The following is a 25,540-nucleotide window of genomic DNA, read 5'->3' as shown; positions in this document are numbered from 1 at the left end:
TTAAACGAAACATTTTAATTCAAATCAGTTATACTACCTCAGCACCTCTAAGACGTGGCTGGCTTTCTTTCTATTGCTATCGGTGCTGCACTTCATCATTCCGTATAAGAAGTCCTTGATCCACGACTCGTCTAGTCCGAAGTTCTTTCCGTACATCCCGACAAGATCATCAATCAGCCCAAGAATATCACCGTGGGCCTTGCCATTGGCATCCTCGGCGCCTATCTTGTGGGCTATGCTAATGATTCGAGGCAAAACACTCCTGACTTTGGAGCTGTCACCAATGGCCACCAGAGAGCAATTCACAAGCTGGACAGCATTCTTGCGGAGCTCGTCGACATACACCTCATCCGAATGCCTGTCGAGCTCTGATATCTGCTGGAACAGCATCACAATCATGTCCAGGTACGACTCGAAGTTTCTTTCCAGTGCCAAGGCAATATCTCCAAATACAGATAGTATTATCGGCTTAAGGTCTCTATGTGTCGCCTCGGAGCTGAGGCACTGCACCAGGGATGACGTAAGGACTGTTGCGAGGATGTTGAAGTCAGTTCCCATTGTATTTGCAAGCCTTCCAACAAGATTTATCACGGAGTTCAAGACAAACCTGTCTGTGCATCTCATATCCCTTGTCATGTAGGGTATTATCTTCGATGCATGCTGCGCAAACCTTGTGGAAAGATTCGAAATGCTTGTGTAGACCTCTCCAAATGCTGTCGTTGGCGTTGACTCGAGAATCCTTATAAACAGTTCCAGGAGATCTTCTACATCTTCTCTCCTTCTTGTGGCCACTATTGCCTCAATAAGCCCTATGTAGTTCGAAAGCACATCCTCAACAACCAGCAGTTGGTCCTGAGTGGCGTATCCCAACACACTGATACATTCGTCGATCTTCTTTGACGTGTAGTCATAAAACCCAACTAGAATATCGGAGACTGCTTGCGGGCAGATCAGAATCAATTCACCAAGCGCAGAAAACAATGCAACCCTCAGGCTTGAGTCATTCAGACTTGCCAGCTCCGTTCCCTTGACCAGTGCATTGAGGATGTCCAGGTATTGCTTTGCCAGAAAGCTCTCAACAAAGTCGTTGGCTCTCTCCCTTACGGCCTTTGGTATGTGATCGGCAAAGCCCTCCTTTCTTCTGCTGTCTGCTATTGAGCGAAACATGCAGTCCATCACCCATGCTGCCCCAATGGAAGACTTGGAGCTCTCCAGAACCACATGCCCGCACTTGCTCAGAATCATCGGAAGATGGTCGGCCAGCGCATAAAAGTTGCACTCCGCCGCCCTGGACAGCGCCCACAAGCAAGAGTCCTTTGACTCTTCAAACTCGATGCCCTTCACAAGGTCCGGCACAATCTTTGTTAGGCAATCTTCACACCTCTCATGCATAACACTTCCCAGCGCCACTGCACCTATATCTATATTGGCCCTGGACTCAGACCTCAGAGACGTCTCTATAAACCCCCATACCATCCTGTTCCTCATCATCTTGTCTTTTTTCAGCTCTGTATACATCTCAAGACAGGAGGATGCAGCTTTGTGCGGAGACCACACATCCCCGTAGTAGTTGGGGCCTTTCTCAAGAAGGCTCAGTATCTCGGGCAGGACAACCGGTAAATACTTGTCGACCATTTCTCCATCGTTCTTCTCGGCAAAGATGCACCAGTACTCGATTGCTTGGATCTTAATCTCGTCATGCTGAGACTTGAAGAACCTTCCTAAATACTGTGCCAGCATGTTCTCCAGTATGCTTCTTTGGATAAACTTGTAGTTGAGCATCACAAGTCTGTTGAAGCATATCATCACCTTGTGTATCAGCTCTTCGTCGTTCCCGTTCCATATATCAACAGTTGCACTGAGAAATACATTCACATTCTCCTCGTAGCAAAATATCCCCTGAACCTCCATGCAGTTCATCAGGCATTTAAGTCCGCACAGCCTACTTCTACTTGTGGTCCCGTTTTTGAGAGGATACATGCATATTTCAAACACTGCGACATTGTACATCTGGATGACGTCGGGGGCCTCCTTCACCAAATGATTGCTGCATATTCCAACAGCCTCGCACACGCCAGAGACGGCCTCCTCGTCGCAAACCATCCTCCTCATCTCCTCAAAGAATCCCTGGTACAGGCTGTTGGGAATTTCCATCCTGGCTATCTGCCCGAGGGCCCCCCCTGCCATGGTGCAGAACCTTGGAACTGGCCCCTTGAGAGCTCTCTTGATCATGCCCTTCACATATTCCCTGGATTCGTGCCTCATTCCCAGCCATCTGCTGGAGCAGCCCTTCTGGAGCTCAGGGTCGTTTGCATGGAGGCTGTTCTTGAGGATGATCCCGGAAACCATCCTGAGTTGGTCATTGCTTTTCAGGTCGCAGAACACCTCCACAAGCATCGATATGAATCTTTCAAAGTCCCCCGACTGGAGCTCCAGGATCCTGGCCTCGGCCCTCTTTCCTGCCCCAGGGTCAGACTTCAACACTTCATACAGACACGCCTCTAATCCTCTTCTATCCATATTGGGGTGATTTTTTCCAATGCAGAAATCCCACATCCATCTTATTTCCCAAATGTTCCTGATACTGCTCTTCTTCATGCAGCGCTAACAGCAGAGCCAAGGCTACCGGCCATCTTTTCCCGCCAGCTGGTATAAAAGAAGTTCAGGACCCATCCCAAAATGAAGAGGAGTAAAGAATCCGGAAGATATTCATACATTGTGTCGTTGGTGACCAGCTTCCTTGTTAAGGACAAGGTGGTTCTTCTGGGGATTTTTGCAACCGTGCTCTTTATAATGCTCTCCAGCAAGCTTCACTTTGAGTTCCAAAAGTCGATAACAAGAGTCGAGCAGTATATTGTTGGAAGGGCCGACGGGACAGAGTCCAGCAAGCTTCTTGTATCGTTCATATTCCTTCCCATAGGCCACTATGTAACAAGTCTTATTCACAAGCTTATTTCTGCCTATGTTGTCCAGCTGCTCACGGGGAAGTCGTTTAGCCACTGCTTGAGAGAGTATCTCTTGATCAGCCACCATGAGTTCCATCACCTCGGGTCTGGGCAGATCCATTCTCTGATCGAGAGGAGATCCAACGCAATGGTGAGCTTCATGAGGATTCTCTTTGCAGACATCTTCTTCAATGTGTCGTATGCATTGTGGGGATTCATGTACTTCTACCGCTGCTCTGCAGGTGTCGTGGTGCTAACCGTCGTCCAGATACTGATGTATGTTGCTGTGTCGTGGTATGGAACAGTCATCAGAAACCACTTCAGAAGGAAGTACAATGCAGCATACAACTCCGCCTCAAACAGGCTCTATGGGATCCTGCAGAACTATGACATAATCAAGTCGTACAACAAGGAGGAGAGGGAGCTGTCCAAGTACTTTGGGGCTGTCTGGGATGTCGGAAGACGCTCCAGGAGATATGACCAGGTCAACGGGTTTATCGAGTTTTTCCAGAAAAGCTTGTTCTTTGTTCCAAATGCATTTCTGGTATTTATGATCATGAACGGACATCTATTTAAGAGCATGAGGATAGAAAACAGGTATATTGAGTATTCGAAGTTTTTTTCTGAGCTGCGCAATGGAATAATGAAACTGAAGGAGAGCATCTTTGTGATGAATGAGAACCTGACGGACATCTTCGACTCGAAGATCGAGAATTGTGCCGAGGAAGACAACGGCTTTGGGCTCACCATAGAGACGTTCGACGATGCGATAAGATTTGTCGACATGTCGATCTACATAGGAAATAAACCTGTTGTGAAAGGGTTTACCGGGGAGATCAGAAAGGGCGAGAAAGTGGGGATTATTGGGAAGAATGGATGCGGGAAGTCGTCCCTCATCAACGCCTTGCTTCGATTCCTTGAGTATGATGGGGAGGTGTATGTGGACGGGATTGATCTGAAGAGAATCAGGAAATCGTCCATCAGGAACCTCATTTCGTTTGTCCCCCAGAGCCACCACTTGTTCAACGGGACTGTCCTAGAGAACATAGCCTATTCATGCAATTCGGTTGAGTATGACTATGTTCTGAAGAGGTGCGAGCACTTTGATATGCACGAGACGTTCAGCAAGCTTGGAAAGGGATATCAGACCCTTGTTGGAGAAAATGGGAAGTTTCTGAGTGGAGGGCAGAAGCAGAGGATCAGTTTCATGAGGGCCATGGTTAAGGACTCCGATGTTGTTGCCTTGGACGAACCAACATCGAACCTGGACGCCGACTCTGAGAGGAGGCTGGTGGAGATGATACTCAAGAAGATGGATGGCAAGACTGTACTCTTGGTTGTACACGACCATGACCTTCTCAAGGGATTTGACAAGATACTTGGGCTCTACAACAACACGGTCAGAGTATACGATTCCTTCGATGAGTTTATTGCCGATAGATCAAAGTATTGAGATCGGAAAACCTCCTATTTGGCAGGCACTGTGTCTTCATGGGGGATGCGGCGGCTATAGAGCTATGGTTGTTTCATAGATTATCTTCTCTCCTAGAGACATCATTACCCTGCCATCGTCCAGGAAAATCTTTAATCCCGCATTGAACTCCTCGCCAATTGCAAATATGAGGCTCTTTAGCACACATAAGTCATCAGCGTCTTCAAATAAATAGACTCTACAGTCATACTCCTTGATCCCGATGCAACCCAAGGCATATCCAAACACAAGTTCGTATGCAAAGTCCACTCTCTTGGAATTGACAAACACCTTAAGCGATCCACCATTTCCCACCTGGTTTATTGGAAGACTCCTGGGCAGCGATGCATCCATCTCGGTGTTAAAGACTATGTGTGCCATCATGTGGTCATAGACCAGAGTATCTATACGTGCACCATTGTTTCTTTCAAGAACCCTAATTTCCGAGCACATCAAAATATGGGCTGTTGGGCTTATTCTTAACTTCTGAGCGGAGACACTCCTGCAAGAAGTGCTTTGAAATCCTCCTGCAAAATTCATCAAAGATCGGGCTAGAGGCCACTTTCCTCAGCTCTTCCAGCTCCTTCATGTATCCTCTCTTTTTGAAGGCTCCTCCGCACTTGCAGAAGTCTGACAGCTTTGTCTCATTAACTCTCCCACATCTAACGCAGTACAGATCCCGAGATAGCTCCAGCCAAAGAAGATGCTTGGCATGGGCCATGCACACCTCAAGCACGGCATCCTTTGGATATGGCTTGTAGCATTTTATGCATCTGGATCTCAGCACATTCTCCATTCCACACGAGGGACATCCAATGTCAAGCTGCATTTCCGTCCCCTTCTCCTCTTCAAACTCGCTCAGATGAAGAAGTCTATAGCAATTGGACATCAAGGTCTGTGCATCCTGTCTCAGCGAAAGAAGCCTTAGAATTATCCTAGAGCTCTCCAGGGGAATCCTGGTAATAAGGCCGTACACAAACTCAGGATCAACTGGGCAATCTCCGAAGTAGGCCCTTAGAAATGCCGTGGGGACGTTACTTTCGCTGAAGCAAAAATACTCTTCACTGTCGACGAAGAAGTAGGAGCTGGGACTTATAAACGCAAGCTTCTGGAACTTTCTGATGAGCTTCATCTTCATCAATTCGTATCCACAGAGCTCGGATCCTCTTTTGCAGATATGATGAAAGAAGTCCAGGGCAGCCTTCTCACTTGTCTTTCCCGTGTTAATCAGAATCACATCTCCAGCCATGCAAACCACATCGTATCCCTCATCTCTCAGTCTCTTGGCCAGGTGCATCACATATCTTTTCTGCAGCATGCAGCAGATATTCCTGAGCTCGGGGCAGATAACGGTAGAGTCTCTCCTTATCCACGACACAATGTTCCTTAGGAGAAGCCTGGTCCCCTCCTCCCCTCGGACAGAGTCGAGAACTACCCTCTTCAAAAGATTCCGAAGAACATTGAAATCCTTTCTTGCTACTCCTCCAAACAATGTGTCCTCCCCCAAAAATGCCTTATATTCAATAATCGAGAGAACCAGGGTTCCTATACATTCAATCTCAATGCTGTATCCTTTGTAAAGCCCGGCTCTGAACCTTTCCGTTCTCAGATATGAAGAGTGGTGCATCTCCGACTTTTGCCTCCCACTTACAACCCCGTTCTTCCTCAGCTCTCTATAAAACACCATGTCCATTATATGCTCGTCTATGTTGAAAATAGGCACCCCTGTATACCTGCTTGCCTTGCATATCATCTCCATCTCCCCTGCCATGAGATGGTGGAATTCCTTTTCCTCGCGGCACATCTCCACGTATTCCTTTGGAGACGGAGTTCTCTTCAGGGGCACTTCAAGAACATGGTACCTTCTCAGGATCTCACGAAGCTCAGCTTTGGAAGGGTCCCCAGAGCTGATAACGGCGATCTTCCATCGGCCAAAATTCTCAAGAAGATATCTTTCAAGGTCATTGAACTTCCTCCCTTCAGAAGACACAAAAACTTCTTCTCCCGCCACGTACACAGATTCTCCCTGGAATACAAAGCTGGTTATAGTTACAAATCCGATTTCATGTCCCTCGCATTCCCTCATATTGCTATACAGAATCGGGACCTTGTCCTCAAAGACCCTTCTAATCGAAAAGTGATTGAGGAATCTCTTATACAATGCGTAGTTCCCCACAAACTCGCTTTCTTTCAGCCTGATAACACCCATCTCCACACTTTCGGGGCTCTCCGGCGGCCATGCTACTGTTTTCTCAACCTCTCCAGACTCTTCAAAATACCTCCAATCATTAATCTGCATGTAAATCTCTCTCTCCAGAGGAATCCTGTCCACAGCACTGGTTCGCCCACTACAATATACGTCCATGTGTCCATCGTTGGTACAGACAAGTTTGACAACATCTCCCTTCTCCATAATTCTTTGCACTATCTCCATCCATCTCGCTCTGCTTCTAAGGACATACTCAGCCATGTCCGTCTTCATCAGTTCTTGCATCCCATTCTCACCATCTCCATGGTTTTCTTTACTTTCCCCACCTTTCCTGTGCTTGCTGTCCACAGGTTCTGCGCCACTTCTCGCCTGTAACTTGCAGGAGGCATCCTCAATATCACTCGTTCTCTTAAGGCCAAAGTCTCCAAGCCCAGCACCACTGTTCGCCCAAACAGGCACCTGGATCTCTCTTAGCGGGTTCCTGACTCCCTGGGACAACGCAGGCAGTATAACCATCCTTTGCACGACACACTCCAACCTCTGTCTGTAGTAGTCCCAATCAATGATGGCCCTGATGTCTCCAAGATAGTCTCTCCCCATCCATCTCCTGAGAAACTCTTCTTTTTGCTCAGAACGAAAAACAACCACCGGGATGGCCCTCTCTGCAACAGACCCATTCTCCGGATATACCGCAACAATGTACTCACACTTCAACTTCTCCTCGAGAATCCCCTCACCTAGAAGCTCCGACATCCGAAGCGCCGTAACGGTGAGATTCGACTTCCTCCCTCTATACTCGCCGAATCCTTTCGACATGCTCCTGCTCTCAGATAGCAGCTCAAGAATCGTGTCGTCGTCCAGGTACTCTCCTCTGCTCTTTAGTATGTCCAGCCAGTATCTGCATACCCCGGCAAGTGACTCGTAACATTCTTCCAAGTTGCTTCCGTCCAGAAAATGCAGAAACAGCTCCTCCTGAAACTTCTTGACAATCTCAAGCTCTCCCCGTCTTTTTATCTCAAATCCCTTCAGCTCCGCTATCCTGTTGTTGCTGTCGATTATTGCATACCTCTTCTTCAGCAGCTTGCTTTCCTCGGTGGATGACGGAAGGAGCATTGCCCTGTATGGCCCGTCAATCTCAAAAAATATCGAGTTCTCTGCCCTCATGACATACTTACCGTCAACTCTCTCCTGATACTGCCAGTTTGTAAACTCCTTGCACACGAAGTGGTTCAGAAGGCTGGATAGAAACGAGAACCTTCTTCCAGACGGGAGCGTATATGAGGATATCAGTGAGGATGGAACTATGCACCATATCCCATCTGTGTCGAGCTCCAATGAAATCCCTATCTTCTCCACAACCTCCTTTGCCCTCTTGATAATGTTTCCTCCAACATTGCACACTATTGCTGCCATCTCCATGCTGTACCACCGCGAACTCTTTCTCATCACATATCCATAGAAGGAATTCAAAACACACTTGTGTGCAATCTGCAACGAGGAATACACAACGACAGACTTCATTGCATGCTTTCTTTCCTCATCAGACGATGCAGACTCAAAGGCCTTCTGTGCCTGGGAATGCAGCTTCTTGTAGACATATCTTTGATCCCTGAACTTCCTAACCGTCTCCACATAGAACGGAATCTCCCGCTGGCAGACAGTCGAGCTTCTAATACAGCTCTCCCTTACCTTTGCCCTCCTATACGTGTCCTTGGAATATCTTCTAGCCCTCTGCCTCAGTTCTTCATTCTCGTCTCCTGCAAACCCTTTTTCCCTTCTTATCTGTTTCCTGATCCTTTCGGTCTCTTCCCTACCTGCAGGAATGTACTCAACCTTGAGAGTCCACTCCATTCTTTTCTTGCATCCGTTCGACTCGTCCGAAAAGTCACATCTTATACAGGCGTCTTCGTCGACAATTGCAATGGGCTGCAGCTTGTTAGTGAGTATGATGTTTGGATACATCGCTCCGACATCTAAGTGATATATAAGCCCCTCTCTCCGGAATCCTCCTCTGTTTTCCTGCAGGTTCCTAAGAACCTTTCCTCTCATGTCCTCAAAGCCCTCTTCCCCCCTGTACTCCGAAAGCATCTCGTCAATCTTCAAGGCCACCGTGTCGATAAACTCCTTATCTACATCAAACTCGTACTCAAAGTCCGACCTGAAAATCCCGGACTTGAGACATTCGACATGCCCTCCAACATATGTAATGCTCTCTGCTATGTGTCCATTATGCTCCTGCATCTTGGTCTCCCTTCTCTTCTCGGGAACCAATACCCCGTACGCTGTAGCCTCGGAAATAAGCAGCGCCTCGCACAGCGTTCCAGACCCCTGGCAGAGCGCTGACGTCGGCGGAAGAGGAATAAGAGAACACATAGAAAAAACATGAGGCTGGACATACTTGATGTAAAGGAAATACGTGGCAACAGAGTCGGAAGCAGAGTAGGATCCCATTCTCTCAGGATCAGATACCGCAAGCCCAACCATGTCCTCAGGGTCAACCTCGTCTGGAAAGTACCCCAGCTTTGCCTTGGTAACAGCCTTAAGGCCTTGGCTTCCTGCGGGAAGATACGAGTCTCTTCTAACCCACTTGTAGCAATCAAGATGCACAATAAACGGCGAAATGTAGTACTCATCCCTCCGAACAAACCCAGCAGTCTCCCTGAGGCTTATCCCATACCTCAGCATCCTCTTCTCCAGAAATGGAAAGTCAAACAGCGCCCCGTTGAACGTTGTTATCAGGTGGGGTCTGTGTCTTTGGATAGTCTCCACAAACCTGATCAGCACCCCCTCCTCGCTACTCTCGTTTACCGCACAAAATGTACACTGCATATCCTCCTTCGGGCTATATTCAAATCCTCGGATGTCCTTAGAAACCAACCCCCTGTTTACAATCAGCTCTCCATAGCCCTCAGTTTTGACCGATATCATCATCACCTCGTCAGAGTCTGCGTTAGGAAACTTCAGTGGCCTTTTAGATGTCTCAATGTCAAATGCAAGTATTCTGAGATCGGGAAACACGATCCTTTCGCTCTTCTCTATAACGTACATCTCTCCAGTGTAACGGAACCCGTACCACCTTCCGCATCTAATCCCAAGATCATTAGCAGCGCATACCTCTACAGGAATGTCGTGCTCGCAGATGGATACTATGAAGTCCTCGGCATTGAGGCCTCTTCCCTCCCCAAAGCAGTCGTACTCGTCCCTCCTCTGTACCTTGTTCCTTGCAACAACTCTTCTAACGTCCTTTACAGCATCCCCAAATCCTGTATCGGTCTTGAACCTCACTTTTAGAAACACCCCGGGTTCCTTGCTCAGGTGGTTGTATTCCTTAAAGTCGACCCGATGGGTCCTCTCAATGTCGTGGATCTCCCCAGAATATCTTTTCCTGAGGTATTCCTCCACAACATCGTAGTCCGAGGCCTTGACCAGAAACGAAGGAAAATAGGGAATCTTCACAAGAAACTCGACTCCTTCTCCATCAATCAGGTAGAGCTTTGTTTTCATCCTTCCATCCTTAAGCGTAACAGTTGCATAGTTCAGCAGCCACCCCTCTCTTCTCCTCCCCTCGTAGTACGGCACAAATCCATATTGCTCCTCGAGAAGCTCGTCCCTCATCACGGTCTCCATGCCACTTGAAAATTAAGCAGAGAGGCCCAGCCTTCCATATTAGGTATTTATTTCAGTTGTCTTCAGAAAGAGAGTCATTATCGTCATGGGAACAGATCCGGAGCCCGTAGATCCTTGGTATATACTCTTCACATGTCCGTGAGGGAAAGTGGTACGAATGGGTCAGGATCAGAAAGTGTGGAAACGACCTTCCCCATGCACACCCATCCAGTAGCTGGAGAGTGCCACTGGCCTCATACACGTTCACACAGGAGTGACAGTAGATTTTTGTGGATGACACCTGCGGCCTGTCGCTTAGCCCAATGGGAATCACCCCGACCGACCTGCATCCTACCCTTGGACATGCTCCATACTCCCGGCTCATCACCTTGTCCAGCACTGCCTCAAGCCCAGACTTCGTGAAGATATATCTTTGGTGTATCAGATAGTACAGCGAAGACTCCTCCTTGAAGTTGCCTCGAGGGCCCTTGTCAAGTACCGAGTTATATACTTCCTCGAGATTGTCTATGTACCTATCCAACCCAATGGTGTTGAACCTGTCTTCCAGAAACTCATCTGGAACACGCACAATGCTATGGTTCTCCTTTCTGCGCATGAAGTCGCCCACCCAGTACTCGTCAGAGCTTATTCTCAGCAAATTCTCAGAATCGTCTTCCAGCAGATTCTCCATCTCTATGGCCTGTTTTTGCAGAACTAGAAAAACATTTTGCCTTCTATCGCATGAACTAGAGACCACGCCGCCTCTCTGAGCGCTTGGGATGTACGCTACTGCCCTCGCACATGTTCTGCCGTTCATCTGAAACAGGTGTTTCAATATCGATCTAAAGCCTTAGGCATTGCTGCGCGAAATGCATGCTTCCGAGCTAAGGATGTTGTACAAGGAGAGAAACTATGAGGAGATTTACAGCAGAATCCAGCAGGAAATGGAGAAGCTAGTCCTCAGAAACAAGCTGTCCACGGATGACCTGGAGGGACTGCAGTCGTCGATTGAAGAAGAGATAAGAAGAGGCGTCCACGAGCAGAGGGGAATCCCAAGACCGTTGATAAACATCATCCTGCTGCAGGGAGAAAGCTTTGAGGCAAAGATAAGGTCCCTACTGATCTCTTACCTGGCGTCGCTGTGCTCTGTGGATTACCAGGAATTTCTGTGCTGCAACTTCCAGAAGCTATCCTCACTGAAAAGCTGCTTTACATGGATTGAAGAAAGCATGGCCAGAATAAGCCTCAGGTATTCCAATGTTCCCGACGACTGGAACTTGCCACAGGAGATATTGCTCAAGTATTATGTACTGACGAAGCAGAGAGCATGCGATTACTTTTTCTACAACGAGATCGACGAGCAAGACTTCGTGGAAGCCTTTGATGTAACGATAAAACACGAACGGAGGCTTGGAAGAGCATTTGAGAAACACGGCTGCTGTGTGTGTTCCTTGCAGCAGCCTGCAGGGAACGAGTCGCGTCTGGTTCCAAGCTCCACAGAGACTTCATGTCCTCATAGAACAATGATCTCATCACTGTTTGTGCCGAACATAGAAATATACCTGAGGGCATCCTTCAGGCTTCTGGTGGAGTCCGAGCTCAACCTGCAGGACGTCAAAGTGTGTGTCTTTTCAAGGTTCCTGGACTTCTTCCGCGGGCTGGAAAGGATTTTCAAGAAGATTGGGTATCTCAACGACAGGCCTACATACAGACACCTCGTGCATTGCTTCGACGACCATTTGGGTTTCCTAATGAGGAAGATATGTCCTTCTAAGGACATGTACGGATCTATCATTGTCCTGAACACCATTCTTTTTGTAAGAGAAACGGGACTTGACTTTCTGGACCAGGTCATGGAAAGATCTGGAGTCGAAGAGGACGCCCCAAAGATGCATGCAGAAGCCCGGAGGATCGAAGGGCTCCAGAATGCCCTCATAGACGACTATCTCTCGCACTACTTCTCAGAGCTGGACTTCACGGCCCCCGAAGGACTGTCCAAGGAAATCATACGCTTCCTGGACAAAGAGATAATGAGCGAGAGCAACAGCGGAATGTACGAGGACGTTCGAATCATGGTGCTGGAAAGCATCATCTCCCATGTCTTCTCCAGAATCTACTCCATCAAAATCACCCCCAAGGCTTCAGAGGCCATCTTGCTTGAGACTGCTGAGGTAAAGCGGTATTTGCGGACAAAGACAAGTGTCATTCCTCTCATAGATGTTGTCGAGAAGTATCTCAAGATCTTTCTGTGCCCACCAGACAACACAAGATGTTTTGCAGAAAACTTTGTGCTTATGTCGGAAGGCATCTTTTCATTTGACCAGATCATTAGCAACATTGAGGACGGACACGGGGCAGACGAATTGTATTTGGCATACGAGGAGATTACAGGGTCTTCCAAGGCCATATCCTGATTGGGATGCCTTCACACAATAAATAACTGACAGCCTGATAACTTTAATCTACTGGCTTGTACAGATACAGCCCGAGCTTCTTCATTCTGATTGGTTTTACGTCATGGCTTGAGTCTATCACCTCGATGTACTTTGCGACCGTTTTTTCCCTCTCCACCTTGTCTTTGAACCCAATTGGCTCCAGAAAGTCAACTGCCAGGTCTGTATCCACAATGTATATGGCGTTGGCAGAGGGCTCTATGTGTGCAACTGTAAATCTGATGGACCCAACCTCATCAAACTGGCACAGTATTTCGTCTCCTTCAGACAGAACCTGGTAGTTTCTCAGGCACGACTCCAGCTCCACCTTCGGATTCTCGATCTCAAGAAAGTCCACTGAGTGTGGAATCAGCTTCACAAACTTTCCAAGGGGAAACGTCATGTACCTAAGCACCACCTTGTCTGCATCTTCCATGGAAAGCTGCTGGTACATCCACGACGGAACAACGACATCGCCCTCCTCGCCGGTGAACTCGAGGACCCCGCAGTGTGTCCTGTATATCCCGTCGGAGTGAGAGATTTCAAATGTAAATGGCGGCTGGATCTGGAACGACACAAGGTCAACCAGCACAGACTGTGGAACTATCACCTTCCCTCCAAAGTTGTTCTGGTTGCATCCATCAAACTTCGTTGGTCTCAGAGACCAGGAAGGCTTTTCTCCAAACAGCCCAAACAAATCGAAAAGCATGTCCAAGGGCAGTCCGATAAGTCAATTATCCTCGTGGAGTCAATGGGAGCTGGCCTGGCACATTCCAGACAAGTATAAATGAGAGACAGATGCCCTCTGCCAACACCAAATGGAGAATGCTCCACAGGATGGAGGCTTTTTTGCCGAGAAGGAAGACAGCAGGAAGGAGGTGAGGGAGGACGAATCGATTCTTCTTCCAATCGCTCTGAACAAGAGATGCAAGTACTGTCTACAGATACCGCTCGACGACGAGCTGGAAAGCACGTTTGGAATCTCTGTCTGTAGGTCATGCCGCCACAGCATGCTTAAGTTTGTGACGAAGACCTCCTGTCTGTCTGAGTATCTTCTGACGGACGAGGAGCTCAAGGGATTCCGATTTCTCCAGAGGCCCAATCCTCACAAGGGAACATGGTCGAAGATGCATCTGTATCTCCAAGAGGAGGTTGAGCAGTTTGCAATCCACAAGTGGGGGTCTCTCGAGGAGATTGAAAGGGTCAAGCAGAAAAGAAGAAAGATGACTGACGATCGGAAGATAAGAAAGCTGAAAGGGAAGATAAAGGATCTCAGGAGGAAGACCAGGATGGATGTTAGAAGCAGCGAGAAGCATGTGCATGTGTTTTTTGTGGACGGAGGCATTTCAAGGTGCTCGTGCGGAATGGCTGTTGAGCAGGAGGAGCTGTAGGGAGGATGCGAAGGCAAAGCAGTATATAAAACTTTGGAAAGACACCCTTTGATGGTTGTTAGATGGAGGGATGCAGAGCTTATGTTTAGAGGAAGGAGGCTGAGGTTTGAGGAGAAGATCATCGGAGCAGGAAGAGTCAAGAGATGGGTTGTTGTTTGCACCCAATCGAGGATTTGCTTCTACGGGGACGAGGACATGACGCTGACGCGGCCAATAAAAGCTGCGGTTGTGAAGAATGAAGGGGTCTATTACCACAACAAAGAAAACAACCATGTTATGCTTGTTTCGAATCCCTTTGAGCCCGAGGAATTTGTGTTTTTCCACCGTGGGTTCGTTCTCAGGGAGGTTGTATCGGGGGAGATGGTTTTAGAGAGGACTGGGGGATACCTACTCAGGAATGTTGGAAGGGGGAGGGCGTTGACGCAAGGCATGACAGGATCTTCGTGTTCGGACAAGGACGACGATAACTTTGACGAGATCAACAGAACAAGAGTTCTGACTGTCTGCAAGGTGGAGGAAGGCATGAGATGTCTTGTTGAAGATTATGAAGAGGAGGAGAGGCACGAATGTGGCATGAATGTAGAGATTGTCGACTATGACGGCTTCATGGTAGGGATCCACGGAAACGCAGCATCGTTTGTCAGACTAGGGAGCAGTAAAGGAGGGGTGAAGAGAAGCAAGCTTCTGTCGGAGGTGAATATAAAGCTTGAGAAGGAGGTTGAGTGCCTTGTAAAGTACAAGATGAGGATTTCAAGGGGCAAGTGTCTTGAGTTTTTGAGGATTAATGACATGCTGTTTCTCGGAAACGAGGTTGTGTGTCCTTCAATTGAAGAGAGTCTCTGGCCAGGGTCAAGGGTTTCGAGGGCATGGATGTGTGACTACAGCCGGCCCTTTTGGATGGGGATGAGCGAGGTGGAGAAGAATCTGCTTTCGTGCTACCCGAGGGCCATGCAAAAGGTGTTTATGGGGATGTTTCTTCGAAGCAAGGAGAAGCGGTTTGACGTGCTGGAGCCCACGAGGGAAGTTGTGGATAGGATTAACAGGACTTTAGAAGAGTGGCTGGCCAGATGCAGAAGTGTCTGGGAGTTTTTGAGTCTGGAGATTCCACAGATAGAGGGCCTGAGGACTGTGGAGAGGTGCAGGGAGCTGGTTAGCTATACCTATCCCTTTCTAACGGGGATTAATGATGTGATGAAAGTGAAGTACAGAAGAATCATGAGATGTAACCTCGATGCCATTGGGAACCTGAAGTATCCTGACATCATGAATCTTGGGTACAGAGTGATTTACATGGAGACGAAGAAGAATGAGGTACTCAGAAGCACAAGGCCTGTGCGGTCCATTAGAAGGCTGTGCAAAATCACTGAGCGGCACTTTGGAGACCCGCGGATGGAAGAGGTGTTTTCTCTGTTTGACGAGAGTCCAAGAGTATTTGAGATTGACGAGTATGATCTGGAAAACAAGAAGGAAAAAGGATATGTCTTGAGGATGGCGTCAAACATAGGGAGGGCATATTTGTTCTACGGCTCTGGAGTGTCTAAGGACAGATATGGGTCCAAGCAGCTGAAGTTCCCCATCCACAAGAACGGGGAGCTGAGCGAGATCGAGATCAAGGAGAATGGCTGGACTGACTGGCCTATATTCAACCACTCCGTCTTCAGAGGCTGTGGGTTGAGCCCCTACGATGAGATGTCACATGACTTTATAGAATCAAGAATCCTTGATTTCATATCCACAGGAGCGGGGAGTGAATTTGAAGTAGCTGGAAAAGTATTTTCATTTGGGCTCCAGGGCCGTCTTCTTGGCCTTCATCCGCAGAAACTTGCACAGCTTGTCTCCCCAAAGCATCCTGTGATATCCATGGCGCTGCTTGCAGGCATGGGCATAAGCTACATTGGCAAGAGGGACGACCCGCTGGGAAGGATGTATCTCCACTACCTCAAGTCTGGACAGCCTCTGTACATCCACGTTGGATGCATTGTTGGGCTTGGAATGCTGTACGCAGGAAGCGGAAACGTCCTTATCAAGGATGTGCTGACAGTGGAGGCGAACAGAAAGGGGGTCTTCTGGAACGAGCAGTACAACCGGGGAAACAAGATATGGTACGACTACACATATAGAGTCATGGCGTCTTTCTCGATTTCTATGCTGTACATGAAGACGAGCCCCGAGATGTTCAGGTTTATAGAGTTGAAAGACTCCCTTTGTGAGCTTCTTACCAACGGCATTGTTCTTTTTGGAAGCAAACAAACGAGGTTTTTGAACAGGTTCCGGAGATCAGATGCAAACAGACCTGAGGAGGTTCTGTACTCGGAGCTCTTTTCGCTCGGGATATCAATGGACGAGCGTCTGAACTCTATTGTTGAGGACGTAAAGAGGAGAGTTCACAGCGCCGGCCTTTACGAGCTGTATAGACTATCTGGGAAGATACTGTATGTAGCTGTCTACCTGCTATACAGGGAAGAGGTGGTGGATCTTGAGGGAGCCCTTTTCAAAGCCATTCTAGAGGTATGCCTTCTTGCAGAAAGGGCAATGAAGGACAACCACGAGTCTAAGGTGCTGTTTGATGTGTCTCTTATGTCTCTTTCGCTGATATCAAACTCCTCCTGCAATATTGACGTCATCAGGATTCTAAGAAGGCAGATCAAGATGACGGAGACAGGAAGGTTTCTATCTGAGCAGACAGACTTCTTCTTTACGTCGAGCAGATGCAAGCAAGAGACCCAGCTCTCGATGAGATACGGCGACATCGAGAGGTACAAGCTGTGCCTCGGGATAGTGACCTGCGGGATGGGGACTCTGAAGATTTCTACTTCCTTCCACCTAGTTTTGGACATAGTCTCCACCCTTTTCATCCACTTCCCGATTTCCCCGGTGGACCAGGAGTATTTCAACATGGTCAGATACTTTCTTCTCCTTTCGATGAGGGAGAATCCAAGCGGCTTCAAAAGCACCATGAGATACTTGAGGCAGGGCAACAAAGGAAGCAGGAGGAGACTGAGGGCTGATATGTCCAACATCAACAAGATCTTCCTGAAGGAGTACTCAGCAGCATCGGATGTAGACAAAAAGTTCGTTATTGATGTACTGACGGATTTCTACGAGCAGCACGGCGACAAGGACAATCTGCTTGACATAGAAATGCTGAAGAATATAGCTTGCAGGACACCCTGATTTATTTTCCAGGCCCTGTCATAGAAACAGATATGCACTACACCCCACAATCACTAAAAGCAACATAAATATTATCTTATTCCTCGGGTCACTATTCATTCTCTTGATTGCCTCTTCGAATTTGCGGATGTTCAGGAACAGGATCCTGTCGTTTCTTGTGGTCTCGGCCTCGATGGACTCGTATATCAGATTCTGCTGGTCTATCTTTTCCTGTATGATCTGGACGGTTGTCTTCATGCTTTTCGACGATTCCCTCAAGGCCCTTTCTTCCTCCCCGTCCATGCTCAATAGCAAACAATGTTGTTTTCAAAGCACATTTCCATCAAAAATCTGTAACACCGCCCAAGGCGTATTTATTTCACACATCGATCACCAGCAGATCTTGGCCACCACATCGATCACCTCTGCCCTAGACACTTCAAAAGATGCAAACATCCCTAAGAGCATCTCAAGTGCTGGTGCAATGCAGACCTTGTCCCTTGCCGTGACTATGATTTCAAAGAGAGATGAGGCAAACGAGGGGTTGCTCATCTTCGGAACAACCATTCCGAGGAGATAGGCTCCATCTACAACCAATGTCCTGTGAAGAATCTCTATGTCCTCCATTCGGAAGAATGAGTACACGTCTGTGTGTACAAAGTGCATCAGCAGACAGAGGATGTCTTGGGTGCTGTACTCAGTAAAAACGCAGTCCTCTATCTCTTCCATATCCAGAAGTCTCTCCAGGAGACCTATTGCCTCCTGCGGGCCGAGTCTACTGCTGTCCTGGTCTCCATCAGGAATGGAATCCTTTTTGGTTGACTTGCATCCCACATACGACAACGATCTAGACAGGTATCCCATAATTCCTCTTGCCACATTGACTTTCTGGGTTATGGTGGCCATGTCGCACTTGGAAAGGCTCCCGTTGAATCCGGTAACCGAAGAGTCCCCGCATTCTTCCACGATTTCTCTAAGCTTTATCCTGTATGTCGCAAACAGATGCGGAGATCCCCAGGGTGTACTTTCGGATGCCACGAGAATCCTTCTAACTCGGACAACGTCTTCAAGGACCTCTCCAAGCCTATCCTTTAGCTCACTTTCCCCATAGCATACACATTGCTCTACCCCATCCGAGCTCTTCGTCTTCAGAGTTCCACCTTCAAGGTTGATGCATGCAGCATTAGCCCTGCGCGACGCCTTAAACTCCCCTTCACTCATATACAATACAAGATCGGCCTTTCCGAGGCTGTCCTCTTCTGCTCTGGCATAGTCGAGAACCCTAAAGAATATGTTTGTTCCAGATGTGTACAGATCGCCCCCGGCCTCGGCCCCTGCCCTGTAGTACTCTTCGACAAAGCATCTCACAGAGTGTGGAGAGCACCTCAAGAAGTACATCGCTCCAATAGAAACATCATCGTAAACCTCCGTCATTTGGTACAGATCATCCCGTCCCTCCAGGACGTCTTTTACAATAATCTTTATTCCAGTGGCCCCAAAGGCGACAATCTCTGCATTCTCCAGCCTCAGGGCACACCGGAAGAAGTATCTTCCAGATCCGGAGTCTAGAATAGACACAGACGGGCCCTCTCTGTCTGCAACAACCACCATCTCGCGGAACAAAAACAATGCCACCGGATCTCCATAGGTGTCTTCGCAGTTCAGCTGGAAAAGAAAGTCCTTTCTCTCCTTTCCCACATCGCTAGGCATCCCGCCAACCCTTTCTCCAATTAGCAATGCACATCGGAGATTGTCATGCCTTTCCTTTTTCTTGTCAATGATGTTGATGAGTCTCGTCATCCTCAGATAAATCTTCCTTGCCCTTTTCGCATGTGCTCCATCGTCAAGATTCCGAAGAATATCGTCAATGAGAATGGGATATCTTACAACTCTTTGCAGGCAGTTGCAGAAGCAATCGTTTACTGCTCTGTGGTCAGGTGCCTCTGCATAGTTCTTAGCATTCCTCAGAGTCTCGATCGATTCCTCGTGGGACAGCATGAGGTCTTCATAGCACCTAAATCCTTCAAAGTTCCCCTCAAAGGAGCACAGAACCTTCTCAAGAATCTCCTCGTCATCCATTTCAATCTCGCTAAAGCCCCTGCCGTCCATCGCATCCGCAAAGTATTGGGGATCCTGGAGAATCCTATCCATCGCAAACCCGGCCCCCTCTACTATGTCCCCCATGGAGCTTATAAACCCGGCCTCGAACCTATGAACCCTGCAAAACCCCTCGAATATATCTTCAAGCCCTGCCTCTTCCCCCCAGGCCTTCGAGGCAACGTCCATGTAGAATCTGTTCACCTGGCAAAAATACTCGACCTCGTTGAAAACAAATCCAAGAAGGGCCTGCCGCAGTCTCTTTTCTCCGGTACATGCAGAGGTCTTGATGTCCTCCAGGTCGTCTGAGGACACGTTGCAGCAGTCTTCAGGATCAACGAGTCTCCTGCCCAGCATCCCCCGGGGAATTACTTTGCTGTTCTCGACAACCAGATCAATATAGACAGGACGGTTATAGAACTCCCAGTCCAACCCTCTTGCATGCTCCAGCCTCACCTCGGCCATCCGGCCCATCACTTCTCCAACAGAGAACTTCTCAGGACATCTCATCATCCCAGCACATGTTGCGTCGTACATCTTCTTCCTCTTCGCTCCAAGATCGCTTCGCAGGGGCCAGTTTCCAAGGGAGAACAGTGAGCTGAGCATCCCCATAAAGGAAGACCTTCTCCGGGCCGACGCTGCCTCCACATATCTCCAGCCACCTATGGTGTCTCCAAAGTATCTGGAAAGACTGCGGCTTACAGAAAAAAAATATGGACATCCTGTGATGTGCTTGCTGTAGAATCTATACTCCCTGAACCCCAGCATGGATCTTACAAGCACTCTCGAAAAATCCCTTTCTACTGTGACAGATACAAGAATAGGCCCCAGGTGCACCAGGTCTGCAATAAAATTTCTGGAGAGTCTATAAAACCTATCAAACGTTCCTATGCTTGCGCTCCGTCCTCTGTCCTCAGAACAAGGATCACTTCCAAACATCGCCATGTCTCTGGGGTGGCAAAAACAAGCGATTTGTTGATTCCGAAATCGTTTGCTTGGTTGTCGCCAGCGAGAAAATGGGAATCTGGGTGCAAAACACATTCATTTATTTCCACTGACCTTGAGGAGCCTTTCACAGGTCGAAGTCTGGGTTGGTCTCTACATCCATCTTCGAGTCCGTTCCCTCGGGCCCAGTTTCTATGGCGCCACCGTTACACCCATCCTCATTGCCCTCTCCAGCCTTGCCCCTAACCAGCTCCACACTTCCATCCAAAGTCCTGATCCTTCCGCTCTTTATCATCTCAGACTTTCCATCGAAATAAAACTCAAAGTCCTTCTCAGAGGCAAGGTCATATTTCACCGCCATCTCAATAAACTTCTCGACGTCATCCAGCAATGTATATTCACAGCTGCAGCACAGCTCGGCCCCATTCATCACCTTGCACACTCTTGAATAGAATATCTTGATGAAGCTGTTCAACATCGCCTGGTTCTTCAGAGTAAGGAGAAGCCCAAAGTTCCTGACAAAGAACTTGGACAATAGCGGAAGGCTCGACGACAGCAGATTCACAATCCAGAGAGCATAGTTCGTTATGTCCTTGCTATCCATCGAGTCCGCCTTCCTCACCATGTATATCAGTCTCCTGTCCATCTCCTCTGGGCTGAACAGCTTCTCTCCCAAGGGACATCCGGATCTGTGGATCGACCTTGCCTTCGCCTGATTCAGAACAGAGCCGGACGACACATAGAAGTGGAACAGGTTTGAGGGGCTCGACAGGCTTTCCCCATACTTCTCCTCGATTGTGTAACAGCTCAAGGTGTCCCTCGCAGAAAATTCAAGCTTCGACTGCTCAAGATGCTCTCCATCTTCTCCTTCGCGTGCATTGATTGCTCGGCAGACAATGCTTTCGTATTTGACCGTAACAACAAAGTCAAACATATCGACTCCGTTGTTCTGCAAGAGTAAGATACAGCGGAATCCATCTTCATTGTGGACAGGAACGCCCTTAAATACCTCGAGAACCTCGTCATCAACAAACCCCGGGCTCCCCTCGAGAGTCTGTCGAAAGAGGCCAAGAAGGCCCTCGCTCGTTGCAAACCTGGATATACGACAGAATCTCTCCTTGTCCCCAATCTCAACACATTTCTCCATCAGCGCGGCAATGCTTTCGCCATCCAACATGGACAGATCCTCCACCCTCGCAATGTTTTTCTTCAGAATATCGACAACCACTTTTCTTACAAAACCCACCGACCTCTGCCTTCTCCTTTGCAAACCTTCCTCCTCTTCACCGCAGGGTCTGCCGGACGTATCTCCCGACAGAAAAATCCGAAGCCCGTCGCACACAAGACCTACATCAAGGACCTCTGCACTGATGAGCTCCTTGTATGCATCCCTATACTGCTGCTGAACCCTATCCTTTCCTGCAGTGTTCTTCAGGAACGAAATCCTAAGGTCTGAAAGCACCCCGCTGTTCTTCTGCCCGTCGATCTTTGCAAGGACATCAAGTAGCTTTACATACAGATCAACCCTTCCATTCATCCCAAAGTAGTAGGTAAAGGACTCAATGAATCTCGGTATGTTTTCTCGGTGTGCCTCCAGATACTCTTCAAATGGGCGAACCACATCCAGCCTACTGCATATTTGGTGGAATGTCCTTGGCTCCAGGGAAAGAAACCTTCGGAAGTTCGATGAAAACAGCTTTCTGTGGACTCCCATCCTGCACTGCTTACAGATTTTCAGGCTCCCCGGCATCTCAGGATCAAACGCCTGCATTACTCCAGGCTCACTGCGGCCTGCCTCCATCTGCTTAAGATTCCTGCACATTCTCTTAAAGATTTTGTAGTGCTCCCTGCTGGGATGGTTCTTGGCGGGAAACTCCAAGGGCCTTTTCTTGACAGACTGGTACATCGACTCCAGGTATTCCTCGCTGAACGAAGGGGGAATCTCCTCTGCTGTGAAGTCCTTCATGTAATCCCTGAATGTAGGCTTTGCCTTCACATTTGGGTTGTGGAACTTTGTGTTGAGGACAAGAAACGAGAATGCAAGGTTAAACACAAACTCCTTCGTCCTCTTGTCCCTGGTAATGTCCATGAACGTGCATGCATCTACATTGTCAGAATAGTACTTGTCAGCATATGCCTCAACAACCCTGTGGATTATCTGGCCTTCTGCAGACAGATGGAAGGAAAGAAGATATGTCCTAAGCCCATCGAGGATGTCCATGTCGAGGAAGTCGAATGTTCCTGTGAATATCCTCAGATAGTCCTCGTTCTTAAGTTTGCACAGAAAGCCCCCCAGCTTCTTCAGGTCTGTCTCTTCAAAGTACCTTAGAAACTCAAAGGTCATCGACTTTCCATATCTTTCAATCATGTGCTCCAGAGACCCAGTTTCGTTGAACCTCCTTATGTCCTCTCTAACTCCAGCAATCCCCAGCTCCTGCTCTGCAGTGGATTGGTGCCCAATACCCCCCACGCACACGCTGCACTCGTCTGGGCAGACCTCGCTCTTCATGTCATTGTCCACGGCCTTCATTATCTCCTGCTCGCTCAGCCCACCGTACACCTCTGCAGACACGCTCCTGTAAATCCCAACACCGTCGAATGCATAGTAAAGATACGGGATCAGCGATTCATGCATTCCCGCTATATACCACATAGGGAGCTCACGGTAGTACATCTGGAATAAATACCTGCTTCTGGTCCTGTCAATCGCAAGCCCTCGGAGCGAGCCATACTCCAACGCAACCCCAACCATTTCCTCGTCATTGAAAAGTTCGCAGAAGTCCACGATCGAATCCTCTGTGCATCCAATTTCTTTGTACATCTTCTTGCTGGCAAAAAACCTCAGAAACCCCTCTCTTCTCATAAGAAACTCCCTGAATCTCTTGAGCACCTCACCCTGGACCCCCCGGCTCACAACGCTGTTCGAGAGTATAAACATGTATCTACTAAACACGCTCTTTGAAGACTCCTCGGAGATGTCCTCAGCCACAGTGTTTACGATCTCGAAGTACTTGAGAATCACATGGTCAGTGTCTTTTTCTGAAGGCGTGAACTTAAGGTTTGCTATCTTGCCTCCGATTTCGCCTAGGCCGACCCTGCAGACCGGTATGAATCTCTGGAATGCATCCAGGAAACATAGCATCTCTCTGTTGCTGTACTTGCTTAGGCTAAAGAGAAGCTCAAAGGTGTCCAAGACCGATGCAGGCGTTGGATGAGCAGGCAGTCCATCCAGAATCCTCCTTGTCTCTTTGTTGTGGGAGGCAAACAGCCTGTGCAGAAGAATCTGGATCTCCCTAAGCTTTTGTTTGTGCTCGTCCATGGGCTATGTAGAATTACTGCGTCTTGTAAATCTCTGTGGGGCCCGGCGCCCTGGAGGCAAAATGCACATTTCTGCCCCTCCATCAGTATCCGTCTAGATGGGCTCGGATCTGGTTGACTTCCATCTAAGCTGCAAGAAAGAGCTCAATGTGCTTGCAAGGTCGTTCAACATTCTGTTCTACGGATACGGGTCGAAGACGGCGTTGCTTAGGAAGATGTTTCCATCTGCAATCTACCTCAACTGCAAGATCATGAGCCGCCGCGAAATCCTTGCAGAAATCATGGAAGCCGTGAGGCACAGATCCAAGCTTGAGGCCCAGGAGGTTTCCAAAGCACCGACAATAAGGGAGATAGATGAGGCCATAGGATCCAGGAAGGAGAAGTACAAGCTTGTGATGGCAAACTTCGATTTCGGCATGCTGGAGTTTTCTAGTCTTCGGAACTTCGCCATTCTGGGCACCGTCGAGGGAATTGGAATAAGATTCAGCCTTGAGGATGTCGAAAGATTCAACTTCATCTTCAGAGACCTCACCACCTTCGAGCCGTATGAAGAGGAGGCCATGGGGATCCATCTCAGGACAACAAGGGCAGAGGCATCGTCCAGGGTTGTCAGAAATGTTCCGAGAAACTCCAGACTTGTGCTGAAGGAGATCCTGTCGTGCAATGCAGACGCAGTGGGCCTTGGAGAGATATTTGAAAAGGTAAAAAGGAAGCTATTCCTCACGTCAAAGACGTCGGTTCTTTCAATGATCAATGAGTTTATTGACCATGGACTTCTGAAGATCAGAAATGGCTCGGAAATAGTCGTTTGCATGTCTCTAGGAGAGAGGAATGAGGTGGCAGGGGAGCTGGACCAGATGGACTGAGAACATGACGTATAGACATTAAAGCCCATTGCTCTGCAGAATATCCTTCAGGAGCCCTACAACTCTCGGATTGTTGATCTCTCTGACATAGTAGTCTGCCTTTGGCTTTATGACTGTCTCCACAACATGCTTCGACAGAATGCTCAGGCAAAACAAGGCGCCATACTGCGTGGACTCGGTCTTCTCCCTGTCCAGCCAGGCCTTGCTGAGTGTGTTGATGATTCTCGGCGCAAGTGTCTTGTAGGAGCTCGAGAAGTTGCTGAAGACATACTTGACCACATCTGCAGCCACCTTTCTAACGTCATCGTCAACGTTCTTTCCAATCACGCATGTTATGAGCGAGGGAAGAATCTGGTGGAGATACGGGTCAACGAAGATGTACTTGTTCTTCAGCAGAGAGCTGTAAACCATCACAACAGTCATGAGCTTCTCCTTGTTCTTTATGTTCTTCACTATCTGCTCGTTGAAGTGGTGAACAAAGTACGGAACAAGCTGCTGGATCCCACTTTCGTTGTGCAGGCACTCCATGGCCGTCTGCTCGTCACTCTCCATGGCCTGGATGACCTTATCGAAGTACATGCCCAGCTCCTTTGTAAGCATATGCTTGTTCTGGGACTTCAGCTCAGCCTCTTCCTGGTAGGTTCCCAGCGTGTCTTTCTTCGCAACGGGCTTCTCAAGAAGTATTGGGTTGTAGGGGATCTGCGGCTGGACTCCTTCGATTGCTAGCCAATGCGATTGGATCGATACCCGGAGAGGAACCTTGGGGAGAGGCCTATCAAGATACTCTTCCAGGTCGATCTCTTCATCGGGAACATAGTATACATTCGAGGGAAGCCCACGAAACACCAGGCTCTCCTGTGGATCGTATCCAAAAAGCGGGTCCACATTTCTGCTGGTGAGGGCGTAGTTGATGTCGTCGATAGACAGCTTTGTCCTCTTCGACCCAACCATAAACTTGCTTCCCTCCTGGCACACCTCCTTGATCCTGTACTCCAGATCCTGAGACAAGACCCTCAGCGCATCGTCGTCTATGTTGGAAATCCCCTTCGACTGTGCAAAAGACTTGAGAGTCTCCTTTGAAAACAGCATCTCGTCGGGACTACAGCT

General features: G+C 48.4%; 14 protein-coding genes across 14 annotated transcripts; 5 read left to right on the top strand and 9 right to left on the bottom strand.

Annotated features, from left to right (window-relative positions):
• Positions 1-33: 33 nt before the first annotated feature.
• On the bottom strand, positions 34-2,520 carry ECU10_1240 (uncharacterized protein; the record flags this gene model as incomplete). The annotated part of the gene is made up of 1 exon (NM_001042072.2): positions 34-2,520. The coding sequence occupies one exon, from the start codon at positions 2,518-2,520 to the stop codon at positions 34-36; it is 2,487 nt and encodes an 828-aa protein (NP_586239.2).
• A 159-nt stretch (positions 2,521-2,679) lies between these two features.
• Positions 2,680-4,398, top strand: ECU10_1230 (uncharacterized protein; the record flags this gene model as incomplete). Its single annotated transcript, NM_001042071.1, has 1 exon — positions 2,680-4,398. The coding sequence occupies one exon, from the start codon at positions 2,680-2,682 to the stop codon at positions 4,396-4,398; it is 1,719 nt and encodes a 572-aa protein (NP_586238.1).
• Positions 4,399-4,452: 54 nt separating this feature from the next.
• Positions 4,453-4,869, bottom strand: ECU10_1220 (uncharacterized protein; the record flags this gene model as incomplete). Its single annotated transcript, NM_001042070.1, has 1 exon — positions 4,453-4,869. One exon carries the CDS (start codon positions 4,867-4,869, stop codon positions 4,453-4,455), a length of 417 nt encoding a protein of 138 aa, NP_586237.1.
• ECU10_1210 (uncharacterized protein) lies at positions 4,853-10,240 on the bottom strand (the record flags this gene model as incomplete). Its single annotated transcript, NM_001042069.2, has 1 exon — positions 4,853-10,240. The coding sequence occupies one exon, from the start codon at positions 10,238-10,240 to the stop codon at positions 4,853-4,855; it is 5,388 nt and encodes a 1,795-aa protein (NP_586236.2).
• Positions 10,241-10,304: 64 nt separating this feature from the next.
• On the bottom strand, positions 10,305-10,922 carry ECU10_1200i (casein kinase II subunit beta; the record flags this gene model as incomplete). The annotated part of the gene is made up of 1 exon (NM_001042068.1): positions 10,305-10,922. The coding sequence occupies one exon, from the start codon at positions 10,920-10,922 to the stop codon at positions 10,305-10,307; it is 618 nt and encodes a 205-aa protein (NP_586235.1).
• Positions 10,923-11,100: 178 nt separating this feature from the next.
• On the top strand, positions 11,101-12,645 carry ECU10_1190 (uncharacterized protein; the record flags this gene model as incomplete). The annotated part of the gene is made up of 1 exon (NM_001042067.1): positions 11,101-12,645. The coding sequence occupies one exon, from the start codon at positions 11,101-11,103 to the stop codon at positions 12,643-12,645; it is 1,545 nt and encodes a 514-aa protein (NP_586234.1).
• Positions 12,646-12,688: 43 nt separating this feature from the next.
• On the bottom strand, positions 12,689-13,372 carry ECU10_1180 (uncharacterized protein; the record flags this gene model as incomplete). The annotated part of the gene is made up of 1 exon (NM_001042066.1): positions 12,689-13,372. The coding sequence occupies one exon, from the start codon at positions 13,370-13,372 to the stop codon at positions 12,689-12,691; it is 684 nt and encodes a 227-aa protein (NP_586233.1).
• Positions 13,373-13,481: 109 nt separating this feature from the next.
• ECU10_1170 (uncharacterized protein) lies at positions 13,482-14,054 on the top strand (the record flags this gene model as incomplete). The annotated part of the gene is made up of 1 exon (NM_001042065.1): positions 13,482-14,054. The coding sequence occupies one exon, from the start codon at positions 13,482-13,484 to the stop codon at positions 14,052-14,054; it is 573 nt and encodes a 190-aa protein (NP_586232.1).
• Positions 14,055-14,105: 51 nt separating this feature from the next.
• On the top strand, positions 14,106-17,228 carry ECU10_1160 (uncharacterized protein; the record flags this gene model as incomplete). The annotated part of the gene is made up of 1 exon (NM_001042064.1): positions 14,106-17,228. The coding sequence occupies one exon, from the start codon at positions 14,106-14,108 to the stop codon at positions 17,226-17,228; it is 3,123 nt and encodes a 1,040-aa protein (NP_586231.1).
• Positions 17,229-17,246: 18 nt separating this feature from the next.
• ECU10_1155 (uncharacterized protein) lies at positions 17,247-17,510 on the bottom strand (the record flags this gene model as incomplete). Its single annotated transcript, NM_001415268.1, has 1 exon — positions 17,247-17,510. The coding sequence occupies one exon, from the start codon at positions 17,508-17,510 to the stop codon at positions 17,247-17,249; it is 264 nt and encodes an 87-aa protein (NP_001402546.1).
• Positions 17,511-17,597: 87 nt separating this feature from the next.
• Positions 17,598-20,249, bottom strand: ECU10_1150 (uncharacterized protein; the record flags this gene model as incomplete). Its single annotated transcript, NM_001042063.2, has 1 exon — positions 17,598-20,249. The coding sequence occupies one exon, from the start codon at positions 20,247-20,249 to the stop codon at positions 17,598-17,600; it is 2,652 nt and encodes an 883-aa protein (NP_586230.2).
• A 127-nt stretch (positions 20,250-20,376) lies between these two features.
• ECU10_1140 (Arf family guanine nucleotide exchange factor) lies at positions 20,377-23,568 on the bottom strand (the record flags this gene model as incomplete). Its single annotated transcript, NM_001042062.1, has 1 exon — positions 20,377-23,568. One exon carries the CDS (start codon positions 23,566-23,568, stop codon positions 20,377-20,379), a length of 3,192 nt encoding a protein of 1,063 aa, NP_586229.1.
• Positions 23,569-23,665: 97 nt separating this feature from the next.
• Positions 23,666-24,433, top strand: ECU10_1130 (uncharacterized protein; the record flags this gene model as incomplete). Its single annotated transcript, NM_001042061.1, has 1 exon — positions 23,666-24,433. The coding sequence occupies one exon, from the start codon at positions 23,666-23,668 to the stop codon at positions 24,431-24,433; it is 768 nt and encodes a 255-aa protein (NP_586228.1).
• Positions 24,434-24,451: 18 nt separating this feature from the next.
• ECU10_1120 (uncharacterized protein) lies at positions 24,452-25,522 on the bottom strand (the record flags this gene model as incomplete). The annotated part of the gene is made up of 1 exon (NM_001042060.1): positions 24,452-25,522. The coding sequence occupies one exon, from the start codon at positions 25,520-25,522 to the stop codon at positions 24,452-24,454; it is 1,071 nt and encodes a 356-aa protein (NP_586227.1).
• Between the last annotated feature and the right edge of the window lie 18 nt (positions 25,523-25,540).

This window comes from Encephalitozoon cuniculi, chromosome X, assembly GCF_000091225.2.
Source record: "Encephalitozoon cuniculi GB-M1 chromosome X, complete sequence".
Lineage (NCBI taxonomy): Eukaryota > Fungi > Microsporidia > Unikaryonidae > Encephalitozoon > Encephalitozoon cuniculi.
Note: the sequence above shows the minus strand (reverse complement) of the source record. Positions and strands in the feature narration are given on the sequence as shown.